The sequence below is a fragment of the Podospora bellae-mahoneyi genome, chromosome 5, assembly GCF_035222275.1.
Source record: "Podospora bellae-mahoneyi strain CBS 112042 chromosome 5, whole genome shotgun sequence".
Taxonomy (NCBI): Eukaryota; Fungi; Ascomycota; class Sordariomycetes; order Sordariales; family Podosporaceae; genus Podospora; species Podospora bellae-mahoneyi.
Genome location: NC_085884.1, coordinates 2955374 through 2970791, shown reverse-complemented (window position 1 = coordinate 2970791; position 15418 = coordinate 2955374). Strand labels below are relative to the sequence as shown.

General features: G+C 45.8%; 3 protein-coding genes across 3 annotated transcripts; 1 reads left to right on the top strand and 2 right to left on the bottom strand.

Moving 5' to 3' along the window:
• Positions 1–4876: 4876 nt before the first annotated feature.
• ATG26 (Sterol 3-beta-glucosyltransferase) lies at positions 4877–11211 on the bottom strand. Its single transcript, XM_062879880.1, is given in 6 exon segments — positions 4877–5837; positions 5901–8639; positions 8699–9136; positions 9189–9286; positions 9355–11061; positions 11070–11211. Coding segments are annotated over 5 exon segments (4620 nt in total). The 5' UTR covers positions 10355–11061; positions 11070–11211; the 3' UTR covers positions 4877–5492.
• A 282-nt stretch (positions 11212–11493) lies between these two features.
• Positions 11494–13541, bottom strand: QC761_506590 (uncharacterized protein). The gene is made up of 2 exons (XM_062879881.1): positions 12789–13541; positions 11494–12731 (listed from the first exon to the last, which is right to left on the bottom strand). The coding sequence occupies exons 1-2, from the start codon at positions 13324–13326 to the stop codon at positions 11704–11706; spliced, it is 1566 nt and encodes a 521-aa protein (XP_062731250.1). The 5' UTR covers positions 13327–13541; the 3' UTR covers positions 11494–11703.
• Positions 13542–13788: 247 nt separating this feature from the next.
• On the top strand, positions 13789–15237 carry QC761_506600 (uncharacterized protein; the record flags this gene model as incomplete). Its single annotated transcript, XM_062879882.1, has 1 exon — positions 13789–15237. One exon carries the CDS (start codon positions 13789–13791, stop codon positions 15235–15237), a length of 1449 nt encoding a protein of 482 aa, XP_062731249.1.
• Between the last annotated feature and the right edge of the window lie 181 nt (positions 15238–15418).

Sequence of the window (15418 nt, the reverse complement as noted above, 5' to 3'; positions counted from 1 at the left end):
CTAGCTTTATATATACCTAATTCTTATACTATAGCCTTCCCTAGCTATCTTTCTGGATACCCTATAGCTCTAGCTTTTCCTACTAATATTACTCCGTAATATCGTTACTTAATTTCCTTTAGTATTTACTGGAAATAGCTTTCTTACGATATACTACGTAATACTCTATCCACGGCTATAGTAGATACTTAAGAGTACTATTAAACGCCTCTTTAAATAATAATAGTAACTCCCTAGATATATCTTTATAATAGTCGGTACGCCTATTAAATACGTTTACTTTAGCGTTTTTTAATCCCTTTTTATAATTAATTTAAAAATTAAATTCCGAAAGAAATTCTAACTATCGTATTTACCGCGCGTTAAGGACCTTTATAATAGTAAAGTACTATAGATTTTTATAATCCGTATAGACCTATACCTCGTACTTAGTACTACTAAAATATAGCCTTTACTCCTCGAACGCTTCGATAATAGTAAGTAACTTTTTATTATAAATTAAGTAATTTTAATATATTCCTTTAAGCTTTTTCGAAAAGAAAGCTACTAAGTATAATTTACTATTATTATTTTACTATTTTAATTACTTACCGATTATATAGTTTAATATATCCGCTTCGACTTTAAATAATTAATTAGGATTTAATAGTTTAAACACTAAGTCCTTTAAAATAGCCTCTTTTAGTTTCTAAAAGGCCTACTTTTTTTCTTACCCTTACTAAAATTCTATATCCTTTTTAATTAAGTAATTAAAAAGCCTCGCGATACTTACGTATCCTCAAATAAATATCCTATAGAAATTCGTAAACCTTAAAAATTCCTTAACGTATATTTATAATTACGGCGTAAGCTAATCCTTAACTACCGTAATTTTCCTAAATTCCATATAAACTTTACTTAACGATATTAAATACCCTAAATATACTATTTTTTATATATAAAACTCGCTCTTCTCTTTATTAATTAAGAATCCGGCTCCGTATAACGCGTCGAGTATTTCTCGTACGTACCTTTTATATTCCTCTAAAGTACATAAGTAAATAAGAACGTCGTCGAGATAATATACTACTATCTTATCGAGGTACTTCCGTATCGTATAATTAACGAAAGATTAGAACGTCGCGGGCGTATTAATTAGCCTAAATAGCATTACGAGATACTCGAAATAACTATAGGGCGTACGAAACGCTATCTTTTATTCGTCTCCTTCTTTAATCCGTATATAGGCGTACCCGACAGGCATATCTAAGCGTATAAAATATCGTACCCTAGCTAATTAACTCCGTAATCTAGATATTAATAGTAACGGATAACTATTTTTTACCGTCTCGTTATTTAATTATTAATAATCTATATATAATCGTAAATTACTATCTTTCTTTAGTACGAAAAAAATAGGATATTTTATTAGCGATATAGATTCCTTAATATAACTTTTTTTTAAATTTTTATTTAAATACTTCCGTAATTCTTTACTTTATTTATCGTTAATATAATATACTTTAAATAGCCGTAGTTTAGCTCCCTTTTTTAATTTAATTTTATAGTCTTACGGCCCTCGCTTTAGAAGCCCTTTTAAGTGCTTAGCCGTAAAGGTTAAGTATCCTCGATATTCTACCGGTACTATTTTTTTCTCGCCCTTTTCTATATTATTATAATAAGCGTATTTATTAACCTCTAATATCTCTACTAACGTCGTTAATCTTACTTCTTCGATCTTACCGCCTATATCGATAAAGTATATTATTATTTTTTAGGCTCCTTACGGTAGTACCGTGGAAGGTACTTATCCCGTACTCTACTCCGTACATACTCCTAATTTCCTATCGTTAATTAAATACTTTTAAAGTTCTTTTAATCGTAAGTAATTACTATCCCTCTAATCGATATCTAGGTTATAGTTTTTATATTATAATTACCCTAGAATTATATCCTTCGAGGGTCCTATATCTATAATATCGAATATAATTAAAATTATTTTTCTTTCGACTATAATATTTAGGGATAGTATTTCCCTATAGACCTTTTACGTACGAAATAGTCCTTATATAATAATCTATTCCTTCTTTTTCTTCTATAATATCCGGGCCTAATATACGAACTATAGTAAAATTAGGTTCGTTTCTGTACTTCCGTTTACTAATATTATTACCTAGAGATCCCTTTATCGTATAATAATCTAGAGGCATTTGTCTCTTTTACTTTTTCCTTATATAGTAACGACTTTATTAATAAGCCTTAAATCGTTATTTTATACTTTTACTTTACGCCGATACCTTTAAAAATACCGTTCGTAGTCCGTTAAAAGTTAATAGCCCCCGCGAAGGGCCGCGAATTATTTTTTAAATAATTATATCGTTTAAGAGCGTTCTCCTGCTCTAGGTTAATTAGTAATATAAAGTTTTTTAACTATACCCGCCTAGCTTCTTCCTATCTTCCGTCTCTTACTTCCTTAGTACTTTCTCGTATCCTCGTCCGATAGCGGTTCTTCTACTTAATTTTATATACTTTATTTTAATAATATTACTTAACCTTCTCTCGTAAATATATAACGTAGTCTAGGCTTAGGTACTATCCTAATACTACTTCGTTTAAAGAGTATACGCTATTATCCGTATTTTAACCTTTTATATACTCGATATAGTATCTTATATACCTTAGTATAATTTATATAATTTAAAAGCTATCCTTTAGTTTAACCGGGTCCTAAACCTTCTATAAAAAATAGTTATTTAGGTCCTTTTACTAGGCCTTTTCCTACCTAACTATAGTCTTTTTAACCGGCTATAACTTACCCTCCTTACCTACTTTACGTATCGGTTAATAACCGTATAGTACCTTACTCTAATAGTATTCTATATATCTATATATAATATACTAAAATTAAGGTACTTTCCGATATTCCGGATACCTAAAGTAAAGTTATACTATATTTCCTTTATAGGGTATATATTATATAGGTATTAATATATTTTCTAGTATTTTCGCGATCCTAATACTAGCGACCTTCTTACCTTTCTAATACTTTTCTCGGCTCTTATATATAAGCTTTATAGGCTATAATATATTCTATAAAATAGTAAATCTATACTTACCGTATTACCTTTCCGGTATCGTTTATTTAATAAATCCCTATACGGAACTATTACCCTTAGTAACTTTTATAGTAATTTCCGTAGTAATCCGTACTAATTAATTCTATAATACCTATATTTAAAGATCTCCTTCCTTATACTCCGCCTTTAACTTTTTTATTATTTCCTATAGCTCTTAAAACTTTATTTCTTTTTATTTAGCGTACTAATTAGAATTTCCCTTTAATCCTACTACTTTACTTTATTAATATCCAATAGTTATTATTTCTATAATCCTTAGCCCCTTTAATATAATAGTAATTACGATTTCTTTCTTTTAGCCGAGTTACTTAGGTACCCTATAGTCCTTCTTAAAGTATTTTACTTTACTATAATTAAAATATTTAAAATTATCTTTACTTTAGCTTCGGCCTTATAGCCTTTATTACTATATAGTATTAATATTTATCGGTCCTAAATACGTAATACCGGAATAATTAGTATTAAGGTATTATCTTTTACACTTATTATTAAAACGGTTATTACTAAAGTACCCTTTATTACCGTAGTAACCCCTATTATTATCCTTCTTCTCCGTATAACGCTAAAATTACCGATTATCGATCCGTATAACTATAGTAATATATTTATTAATAATATTAAGCCTCGACTCTTTATATAATTTATTTTTTACTTTTTCTTTAAGGCCGTTATAAAAAAACTATATTAACCTTTTATTATTAATAGTATTACGTAGGCTATCGATTTTAAATAAAGCTATATAATTAACCGTTAAGCGTATCTAACGTAAGTTTACGAGCCTCTCTTACGCGCGCCTTACTTTATTATACTCCCTAAATACCTCTTTAAACTTAATTTTAAAGATATAATAGCTTTTAAAGTACTTTATAGTAATCTTCTTTTAATCGGACGGCTCTTCCTTGTAATAATTATCGAGGATAGGCTCGAATTATATAAAAGCTTTATCCTTAAATCTAATAACCGTAAAAATAATTTTCGACTCTTTATTAATAAATTAGTTTAAATATTAACGAAAATAGGTTTTAAACTAAATTAAAAACCCTTTAAGCTCTACCTTTCCTCCTCTATAGTATTCCGGTACCGGGAACTTAAATACTATTTTAAGTAAAGTTAATATAATAATAATTTACTCCCGAGTTTATTAAGCTTCGTTCTTAAGTTCCTTAAAATACTATATTACTTACTTTACAGTAGGTCGAGTATTAATAGTAGTAAGTCCCTTACTATTTAGGCTAGGCGGAACGCCTCCTATCTAAACGTTTTTAGGTTCGGCTATAGTAATAAAAAGACGCCTTTAACTTATTTATAATAAAGTTAAAGTAAGTATATAACGTATAACGAATCTCTATCTAGATCCTCTAAAAGGGATACCGGTTAAAGGCTACTTCTAAATAATCCTGGTTCGGTATAGCTAGACAATGTACGACAAGATATCTCAATATAAACACTAAATACCGTGAATATAACTTAAAATTATATACTACGGAACTATTTATCTATACCAGCCAGTTCCTCCGTATATATAGACCTTATGCCAAGCCATAATTATAGTGATCATTCCGCTCATTCCTAATAATTACAATGATCGCTATGATCCTCCGTGACTCCCTATTAGTTGTATTGCCGCGATCACTGTGTCCTTCCAGTCTGCTGTCCATGATCGCGCCGCCTTATCCTGATTGGCCCTACTAGCGATGGTCTGTGCGTCTTGTGCCCCGCACACGGTCCGTCCTGCCTGTTGGCTTAACTGTGACACTTATAATATACGTTAAACCATCACTCAAACAAAATCCAACATTCACTCTGAAGAGATGTTTACAATTCATTACATCCCACCACCCATATGCCCACTAATAGTACCTATAGGAAAGACTCGATAGCATTAAGAAGCCCTTTGCCCCTCTTATTTAAATATCCAGCCTTTCCCCCCGTCGGCACCCTCTATCAAAGTTTGTATCTCCTATCTCTGTATCTGTTTCATCTCAACCGAGGGCAGGTGCTGTAAGCCCTGCTCTTGAAATCGTCTTGCCTCATTATGCTCCGATGTCGTTCATTATTTGCCTTTGCGTGTTGAAAAAAGCATCATCTCGCCGTCGTAAAAGAAAAAAAAAGAAAATAGGAAACCCAAAAACGCCCGGTTGCTAGCCCTCCCCCTCCTATGTTTATCCAAACAACCACCTCCAAATCTGAACCTGTAAGAGGAAAAAAAAAAAAACAGTTAGTCATCTCAGGCCTCTTTGCCATGTAGGTAGGTACAAAAACTTTCACCAAGCCACAGGACGAATGTTATTGTCAAAGAAACAAGAGCTGTGTGTCAAACCAAGGAAAGAAACCATCGCAAAACATCAGATCCAAATCACCGCACCGACAGCACAATTAACTCACCCCCTTCCCCTTCACCGTCTCCACTCCAGCGCCCACCGCGCCCCCTCCCACTGTATTACCCTGAGTTTTGTCGGCATTGTCGCCATGATAAGCTTGAAGGTCTCTCAGATCGGCTACAGTCTTCATGAGAGCCTCGGAACTCAAGTCTTCGACCGTGTCCGAGTCTCCCACAAAGGTCCAGCTCTCCTCCTCATCTTCGTTGTTGAGGTTGGCCTCCGTCATGCTGACATTCTCACCTGTCCGAGCATGGTTCTTACCCATCTTGGACCGGATGAGATTGGTGGCATATTCCATGTCGCGGTAGATGCACTGTACCGCTGTGTCAACTCCATTTTCCTATAATTCCATTGTCAGTAACCATCGCGAGTTTATACATAGGGCAGACGGTATGAAACATACTTTGCGAATCTGCTCCCCCAACACCCTCGCCTTCACGATCATCCTCTCGCTGTGCGTAGCCTCCCACAGCGCCCTTGCAAAAGAATTCGCCCCCCACTTCTTGAGACAGATTCCCACTCCCAAGTCCTCAACCCGGCTTCCAAAGAAGAACTGGTCACCAAAAAATGGTCTGATAATCGTGGGAATGCCAGCCCGCAAACTGGCACCCGTAGTTCCGCTTCCCCCGTGGTGAGCAGCAGCATCAATCTGCTTGAACAACCAGTCATGAGGTGCTGACTGGATCTGGAAGATCTCCTCCGGCAGCTGTGGCTCAACCTTGGCCTCTTCAGAACCAGGAACCTTTTCATCAGCCGAGCCAGGTAGCCGGTCACTCCAGCCTTTGCTCAGAATGCATCTGACATCCGCCTTCTGCACAGCATCAATCACCTCTTGTGTCATCTTGGCCGGGTCAGGCACTATAATAGACCCAAAGCCAACGTACACAAGCTTTTTGCCGTCTGCCCGGGCCTTGTCGATGAAGTCGAGCAGCTCCTTGGACGGTTGCCACTTGTTCTCGTCGCCCTCGTCGAGAAACCAGTACCCGGTGACGCGGATCCAGTCACTAAAGTCAATGGGTGGTGGGACCACAAACGGAGAGAAGTTGTACAAGAACGGGACCTTGTTAATCTGCAGCTTGTCAAGTGTCGTGTTTGGCAACCCAAGCCAGACGTTGCGCCACCGGTTGATTTGACTCGCGGTGGTTTGCCAAAACACATTGTCAAACAGAGTGTAGGTCACGTAATTGTAGGCTCCTCCAAGCTTTTGTCCAGGCATGATGAAGGCGTGGGGGTAGGCGCGAGTGCGGGTCCACGGCATCGTGAAGGCGCGGAAGTATGGGATCCCAAGAGCCTCTGCGATGTGAATGCCAGCCATGGCACTGGGTGATTCGATCAAGAGGTCGCTGCCCTTGCACGCTTCCCAAGCCGTGACAAGAAGGTCGTCAAGCCAGCCACGCATCGTCGAGTTCGCCTCTTTGAGAAATGCCCAGGTGAAGGTGCCGTTCTGAATGCAGAGCCTCATCAGCTCGCTTGGGTCACCACCAACAGGGCGAAACTCAATCCCATGACTCTCGATCCAGTCTCGGAACTCGGCGTGAGTGCAAATCCTGGGACGATGGCCATCCTTCATCAGTCGCTTGCAAAGGGCAATATAGGGTTGAACATCTCCACGAGACCCAATGGTAAGACAAGTGATCTTCATGGACTTGCTGGGCTTAAAGTTGAGGATGGAAGCCTTGGGATCATCAAACAAAATGGTCGGCGCTTCAGAGACACAATGGGCGTCATGGGGCAGCTTGACCTCATGATGTGGAAACTCCTCGTTCCGGGCCTCCCGGAGTGCATCCCGCTCCGCCACAGCAGCCTGCGCATCTTCTGCATCCTCACTGTCCAACAGACCCGAATCACGAACATATCGGGTCGCCTCCAGGTTCTGCAGAACCGTGATGGTGCAGTCATCACGTATTTCGGCCCGGTTGAACTCGAAGAAGAGCTCTTCATGGCCACGGATCACCACCACCAAACCGGCGTAGCCAAACCGGAAGCCCTTCTCTTTATCGACATTTTCGATATCCTTGAGCGGAAGGACAAGCTTGGTGCGGGTGCCTGGCAGCAGGCTGCGGAAGCAAAAGTGACGATTACCGATGTAGATCTTGCCGTAGAGCGGAAGTACGCGCATCATGTGCGCATAGTAGGCAGCCTGGAGCTTCTCAGTCTTGGGCAGGGCAAAGTGTTCCCTGAACCGGGCTTCATGGGTGGCTCGCTCATCGGGGTTGTCTTCAGCATCTTCTTCATCGGTTCTTAAGCCGGCAGGCTCGTCATAGTGTTTCTTGCCGCCCTTCCACATACCGGATACCTTCTCAACATATCCCATAGACTCTGTTGCGAGGAGATTGCTCATCCTCCTGGACTGTCTATCCAGATAGCCCATGAGCGCACCAGCACCCTTGAATGGGAAGGTCCCCACTGTGGCATTGTTCTGCAGCGTTGGCATGGCCTGATTTCCCTCCGTTTCACCATTCTGAGCTGAGATCGATGGGGGCCGAGAGGCCTTCACTGTTCCTGGCGCCTCGGGCACGACTGGCTCATTCCGTGCGCGGGGTGCTGAGGCCGATCTGTGGATGGCTGGGTTGTGAAAGACCTCACTCCCTCTAAGGATCTGGCTTGCCGAAGGGGCTTCGCTGCTTCCGGAGACGATCAGTCCAGACATGCTCGCTTGGCTGGGGTCCTCCATGCTTTGGACATAAGAATCACTGCCTTCTTGTCTCTCTATATCGTGATCGGTCCCGCTCTCAGACAAATGGCGCCTGTGAAAGGAAGTCCGGCGTTCGCTAAAGCTTCGACGTGGGGACTTTCCACGGATATCGTCGCGGCTGACATCAACACTTCGCCTGCTGAAAGGCCGAAACCCATCAAAACTAGTGCGGGGCCCGTCGAGACATGGGCGCGGACTCGGTGAACGTTGTCCTGGCGAGATGGGCGACAGCGTGGTTTTGATGCTCTGGGTAATCTTGCCTCCACGGGTATTAAGTGATTTGAGCACTTGCTCACGACTGCCGCTCGTGCTGGTTCGCTTCGACTGTGCCTCCGAGGCAGGTTCATCGAGCTCATTCTGTCCTGGCGTTTGCGAGGAAGAACCCTCCACGAGCGTCTTGAGAACGTCAATGGCTTCTTCGCTAAAGCTGAAGAAGGAGAAGAAATACTAATGGTCATCATTGGTCAGTGTCTCGACATGACAGCACAAATAATCGGGAGGCATACCTCGTCAATGGCGTATGTCTCATCGTTGTCAATGACTCGTATCTTGCACGTTTCGGCGAAACCCAACATTTGGGTTTCTTCCACATCAAGAATGTTGGCGATGGGCAACGAGATCTTGACGCTGTCGCCATCGTTGTGTGATTTGAAGATCACCTTGCGCAGGCTCTTGACCCATTCCTTGGCACTAGACGAGCTGTCGGCTCTAAAGTAGTAGGTTCTCTTGTGGGTCACAATGGTGAAGTTGACACCTTCCTTGTCCTTGTCGGTGATCTCTGCGGATATGCCGTATCTGAGATCGACTTGGCCGTTGGGAAAGTATAGGTTTTGGGTGTCTCTGTAATACGACAGGACATCTCCCTTGAGTCTGAAGAAGTAGCGGTTGTACTTGGGGTTGTGCTTGCCACACTTGGCAAGATACCCAGACTTTGTCACCTCATTCTACGTATCATTAGCATCGGGGGTGTCACTGACGAAACAGGACGAGTCTTACGGCTTTCTTGGGCAGGTATGCGTAAAAGGCAACGTGGCCGGCCGTGATATACATGTATCCTTGGAGTAATACATTTTGAAGGAGCCAGCATGGAAATTCTGCATGGTTTCTCCGTTAGCCAGTGCCCCAATTATGAATGTCCTCCTGTTGGATCCGTGTCACCCACCATTGATGACTTCTTCTGGGGTATCAAACTGGAAGATCTCCTGGAGCCTCTTGGCCAGTTCTGTTGGTCCTGTTCCGCCAGCTTCTGGCCTGTGTGCTTGTTCACCCGAGGGTCTCTCCAGATCGAAGCTTGGTCGTGCAGCCATTTGCGCGCGCGCCTCCAGCATCCGACTCATAACCGGTGCTGTCTGTCGACTTTCGGTTCTGGTGATTTCGATCGTAGGCGTGACCTCAGAAGCTGGTAGAGAAGCAGAAGCTTCTTCGGCTTTGTCGTCCATCTCGCCCGGCTTTTCGGTCTCTGTGTCCTGTGTTTTCGGCGGCTTTAGGCTTGACTTGGCCCTGGAAGTCAACTTGGAAAGGCCAGGCACAGAGCGCAATAAACGGCTCTCGGATATCTTTCTACGATGCTTGCTTTCAGCCTTGTTCGAGGTGGCGCCATGTTTCCTCAACACTGTCGACTGAGCAAGATGGCTGCTCAAACTTTTGGAGGGCTTGTGGTGCAAGGCTTTGTGCCCAGCAATGGTCATGGCCATCGGATTTTCCCTTTCGACATCGTTATCGTCTTCGTCCGAGCTCTGGCCTTCGAAGCGATCGCCAAAGTCGGCCTGGCTACCGGCTGCTGCTATCAGACCGAATATGCTCTGGTTCATGTTCATAAACATGCCGCCGCCATAGCCCTGGGGCCGCAGTACTTCCTCATCGCTATCAGCATGGTCGCCTTGTTGTTTCAGTGATTCGGGGAGCTCCATGGTGGGAGTGTGTTCGTCGTCATGGCGTTTCTTTTGGAGTTTTCGTGAAACGCGGCGCACTGTGTGCTCGTCGTGGCTGGCGGCATTCGGTGTTCTTACGGCCGATGATGGAGGGGGGTGGGCGAGGTGTTGTGACTTGGAGAGGGCGGCTGACTGGGAGCTCGTGGGGGCAGGAGAGGGAGCAGTTGGATCCTCTACTGGAGCAATTGGAACTGCAACGGCAGACGACGTTGACTGACTGGGAGTAGCCATGGTGGACGACTGCTACCGTCTAAGAGACGGGTAAAGCGAGGCTGTCGTAATGGAACCCTATGCACTTGTCTTTGTACCGTGATGAACGAGGGTTCCGTACCACAGCTGGCAGGAAGAGAATTTGGAAGAACCAGACGGTCGGATGCCTGGAGAAGAGGTGACACCGTTCTGCAGGCTGGCAGACAGCGGTCTAGGCTGGGGGATGGTGGATAGGTGGTTGATGGCAGGTGATGGCAGCGATACAAGCCAAGGGAGCCTAGCGCCGAACCGTAGGGCTTATCAGGTGGGGTTGGTCGGAGCTGGGGGATGAGGCATCACGGCATCACCGGTCAATAAAGTCTGGATAGGTACAAGATGGAGTTGTGTTTCTAGGGGAGTACAGATGTGCGGTACGAGGTGTAAAAAAAAAGAAAATAAAAGAGGTTGGCCAGTGAGAGGGACCGCCGTTGTGTCCCTGGTCGCTGTGCTAAGGTAGGTGTCGGATGTTGACGGAGCACAGCGAGGCGGTCCGAGTTGATTGATGCACGCACTGAACGGTGATGACAGGGCGTCTGCTGCCAAGTGGGTGCCTTGACGGCATTGGGCTTAGCGGGTGCGTAGAGAATCCACAGCCGCCGCGACTTCGACCCGGGATCTTGTCAAATGCCGTTTTCCAAGGTCTCCGTGTTTTACGCAGCATCTCGCGGTCACTCAGGTGATGGCTTGAGCTACAGAGCTGTGGTTATGGCGACATGGCATCAGATGCTCCCCGATGCCAAATCCTATCTCTTGATGGTTGATATTCTTGTTTAGGTCCACCCAAGGCTGCCTTGGAATAGGTAGGTACCTGATGGTTGAAGAGTGCGCTTATCTTATCGATAGGCAGCCCGGCGGTGGGACCGCATGACGCCAGCCTCAAGCCCACGTTCGCCTATGTGTCTCCAAGAGATGGAGTCACATGCGAGACAAAGATTGGGAAAGTTTCCGATATTTAGAAGCTGGGCACGGGAAACTGGAAAGTCCCCTATGGGTTTGAAATATCGTTAACAGAATTCCCACACCCTGTATCTCGGCCGCGTCAGCATTGACTGCTCCGCCGCACATTGTGCATGAGCAGATGATGGGGCCAACAGCCATCGAGGCCGTTTCGGATGGCATATGTTGGTAGCCCAGCATTGTATATAATATAATTATTCCAGGTTCTGCCTTCTCCTCCTCCAAGTCATACAAAAGTTTCTCATACAAAACACTACACATTACTCCCGTTGCATTGTACATGGTATCATCACCTCGCACGCCTCGTCCCACACTCAATGCCAACCAACCAGCCACACAACCCTTCAACCATTTCCTAAGATATTACAGAGAAGCTACATCCACAGGCACAGCTTGCCGCTGGCATTACCGCCCGCAACCCATTCCAATGTAGGGTGAAAATGCGCTACAGCCGGCACAGCCGTGATGCCATCGCCGTCCAGCTGTGCCAGTTGCTCTCCGTTCGCCGCATAAATGTCCACGAACCGGTTCATGTTGCCAATGGCGAACTTTTGAATCCCGTCAAATGGGCTCTTCTGCCACTGAGGCTTCAAGATGGTTACCCAGCGTCCAGTTTGGTTGTTATGGGCAATCTTGTGCACTGGTTCCATCTGGTCGTCAAAAAGCTCGACGCCTGCTTTCCAGGAGCCCGCATCAGGGAAAGAGTAGATCTTGATGGTATCATCGTAGCTAGACGTCGCAATATGGCCGGCGCTGCTCCAGCTAGCATGTGAGACAGACAAGCGGGACTCATGCTCTCCCAGCAAGACGGGCTTTCGCATATCCCCCGTCCCTTGTATTTTCCGCAAGTCCCAGATCTTTAAAGTGCGGTCGAGCGATGCGGCAGCCACAAGGTGAGGCTGTAGAGGATGTAAAGAAAACCCTCCGATTTTAGGATCCACGAGATGCCAGATCTCAGCATCCGCCGGCTTGGTCCGGATGTCATGGCGTCCAAGCTGACCATTTAGCGTCGAGAATACAATCGTGTTAGGGTCCGTCGATGGTATGTCCATTGCACTGATGGGAAGCTCCACGCCTGCATCGACCGGGGCAAAAACCTGAGTGGATACCCCCTTGTCCAAGTCGAGCTTGCGGATGGAGGAATCGTAAGAGGATGTGTAGACGGCATTGGCATCGACGGAGGAAAATTGAAAAGAGGTAATGGTGCGAGCGTGCGTCTTGAATGCTGATATCACGGGGTCAGAGTAGCTTTCTTCGTCTTCGTCATCTTCGGTCTTGATCGGCTCTTGGGACGCATCGAAGATACCCATGGCCCCTTCCTTATCACCGGCAAAGATGATCGGTTTGTCCTCTGTTGGATGGAAGCCCATTGAGTAGATGCGCTGCGGAACAATCTTAATGTCTGCTTCGTGTCAGTCAACCTGGGGTTGGGCGAGCCAATGCAACATGGACAACATACCGGCAACTGGCCATTTATCGTACATCTTGAGATTGCGCATGCGCAGTCTCAGCTCCTTGAGATTCTCATCTGAAGTCTCCTCGACATCGTCTTCGTCAAAGGTTTTGACACCAGGTTGGGCACCGCGAACTGACAAGCCCTTGAGCAGCCCGAGTCCGTCAACACCGCCTTCCCATTTGCGCCCCTCTACCGAAATGTCTCCTAGCTGCAAGTCTCCGTTGACTCGGAGCTTCTTGGCTTTCGCCTTCTCAGCCGCGGCCTCGACCTCGACCTCAAACTTGCGCTTAAGGGTGTCGTTGTCAGCGTCGACACCAGCTAAGCGCGTGCTTCTTCTTGTGGCGGGCTGGTGGGCGACTTTGGTCGGTTCGCGTTTACGTGGCGTAGATTTTTTCGCCTTGGTTTTCGTGGGTGTCGCTTTCGAAGGGATGATCTTATCAGCCGTCGCTGATATCCCACTGAGGATCGCATTGTTCGCCGCAATATTCTCCAAACGCTTCCGCTCAAAGGCACTGATGACGGGCTCCTTCTTAGGGGGCATTTTGTGTCGAGCTGAGAGCAATTAAATATCTCGAAAACCAAAGTCAAAGTCCAATGGAGGGTGTCAAGAGCTGTCAAAAACTAAGCAAGGTGATCGAGGTTGGAGGTTCCTTGTGCCAAAGAGCAACCTGAAGGTGGACAAAGACAAGAGAAAGCAAAACGTGAACTGTCGCGCTGGCAGCCGAAAATCAATTAAGCCCGACGCGCTCGAGTCGCGAATGCAATCCAGTCGCGTAATCACGGAGCAAACCTGGTGGGGTTGGCTGCCCAGGTGCCCCACTCCCCCACAATGAACAGCAGACGCTAGTACTGTGAGAAGTCTAGCGCTCACAATTTGTCGACCCCGGCAGGCAATTCTTTTGGAAATTTTGGATAGCGCTGCCGCCGGTGCTGTGCGCAAAAGATTCTTGTGCCCTGCCCATCAAACAAAGACTGGACTCATAGTGCGCAACCGGTCTCCAAAATGTCAACAACACTTCTCCCATTTCTCTACCAGACCCGGACCCTGCAGAGGATATCTCGGCATGCCGCTCCAAATCCAGCATTGCGAGCCTTTGTGCACACCACAGCGGCGACAAACCTGCCCCTCAGACCGTCTTCATATATGCCCCCAAGGAGATCCTCCCGTCCAAGCAGAACAGGATCTTACAGGCGAGGCCCTGCTTCCGGTGGCCCGAAAAGAGAATCCATCCCCTTCGAGCTTCCAGAAGACTACGAGCGACCCCCTCCCAGAGAATTGAACCATCTTCTCACAGAGGCTGGAGATCGATCGACCATCACACCCACCGAGCGTGATGCCTTCAAGGCTATCTTTGAAGAAATTGCCGCCAAGCAGTCACCTTCGAGCCATCAAGACCCCTCGCTCCTCAAGCCTACGCAGCAGCGCTGGCCCAAGAGCGATGCGGCCTTGGATTTACCAGCCCAGCCGTCAGCTAGTGAGACAATCGACATCATCATGCAAGATGCCGCCGACGTCGAAGCGAGAAATACTAGACAGCTCCAACATCCCTACGGCAAGAGTCACCCCATGACACAAGCAGCCAACACCAATGACTGGAACAAAGCTCTCTTGCGCTTTCCGCCGAGCCTCCGTGATGCTGCCCGCCGAGCCCTCAACATCACCGAAGCCGAGGAGCTCAAGAGCCCCGATGGGTATTCAGAAAGTGCCGCCTCCCGCGTTGGAGCTGACCCCGACATGGTGCTCAACCCACTCGGCAAGTCCGTTCAGCACGAAGCTCTCCGCCGTGCCGAGCGCGCGCGAGTCGAAGGGATGATGCAGGCCACAAAAACAGACTTTGAGCTGTGGGATATTTTAGAAAAGGAGGTCTTTCCAATGGTGGCCAGGTTTGGGTTGGACAAGCTGGAGCCATCCGTGTTGAAGACGAAGGGACGCAATGGCAAAAAAGCTGATACGGCTCCTCCTGCGGCCAACGCCGAGGAAAACGCACCAGGCAATGACCTATTTCCCCTGCACATCTACGGTCCACTGTACCCCCGCTATCTTCTAGCCGCCCTCCGTCTGTTCCACCAAAGATTTTCCCACCCATCACCGCTGGCCTTGAACATTTTACCGCGCGTCAAGGAGCTTGGGCCGGCAAGCTACGTTTTGGGGGCCAGCACGCCCTTTTACAACGAGCTAGTGAGGATTTTGTGGTATAGGTACGGCAATGCCGAAGGTGTGCTAAACATGTTTGAGGAGATGCGTATGGCCGGCATGGTATTTGACGCCGACTCGCTCAAGGTGTTGAATGCCATCTCGTCGTGGGTCAGAGCAAGCGAGACGGGGAAGCAGGGTCCTTTTCTCAAGGAGTTGGTCTCGTTGCCCGAGTGGGAATATGGGATGCAGGCGAGGCTGAGGCATTGGGGAAATTCGATGCAAGATCAGCGAAAGTACTTGGCCAGTGCCATTTAGTTTCGACATCATATTCATTGGGGCGTGTATAAAACTGGACGCGGGATTCGTATCTGGATGGGAGCATAATGGATGGGAGCATAATGGACGGGCATTCTACATGGAGACTTGTGGCGCATTTGGATGGGAATAGCAACTGTATAACACGCTGTATTACTATGACAGGCATATCACATCACAG

Coding starts and splice junctions, on each gene's coding strand:
- QC761_506590 (XM_062879881.1), bottom strand. CDS start 13,326: ATGCCCCCTAAGAAGGAGCCCGTCATCAGTGCCTTTGAGCGGAAGCGT. Junction 12,732..12,788: donor CGATAAATGGCCAGTTGCCG/GTATGTTGTCCA, acceptor GACACGAAGCAG/ACATTAAGATTGTTCCGCAG.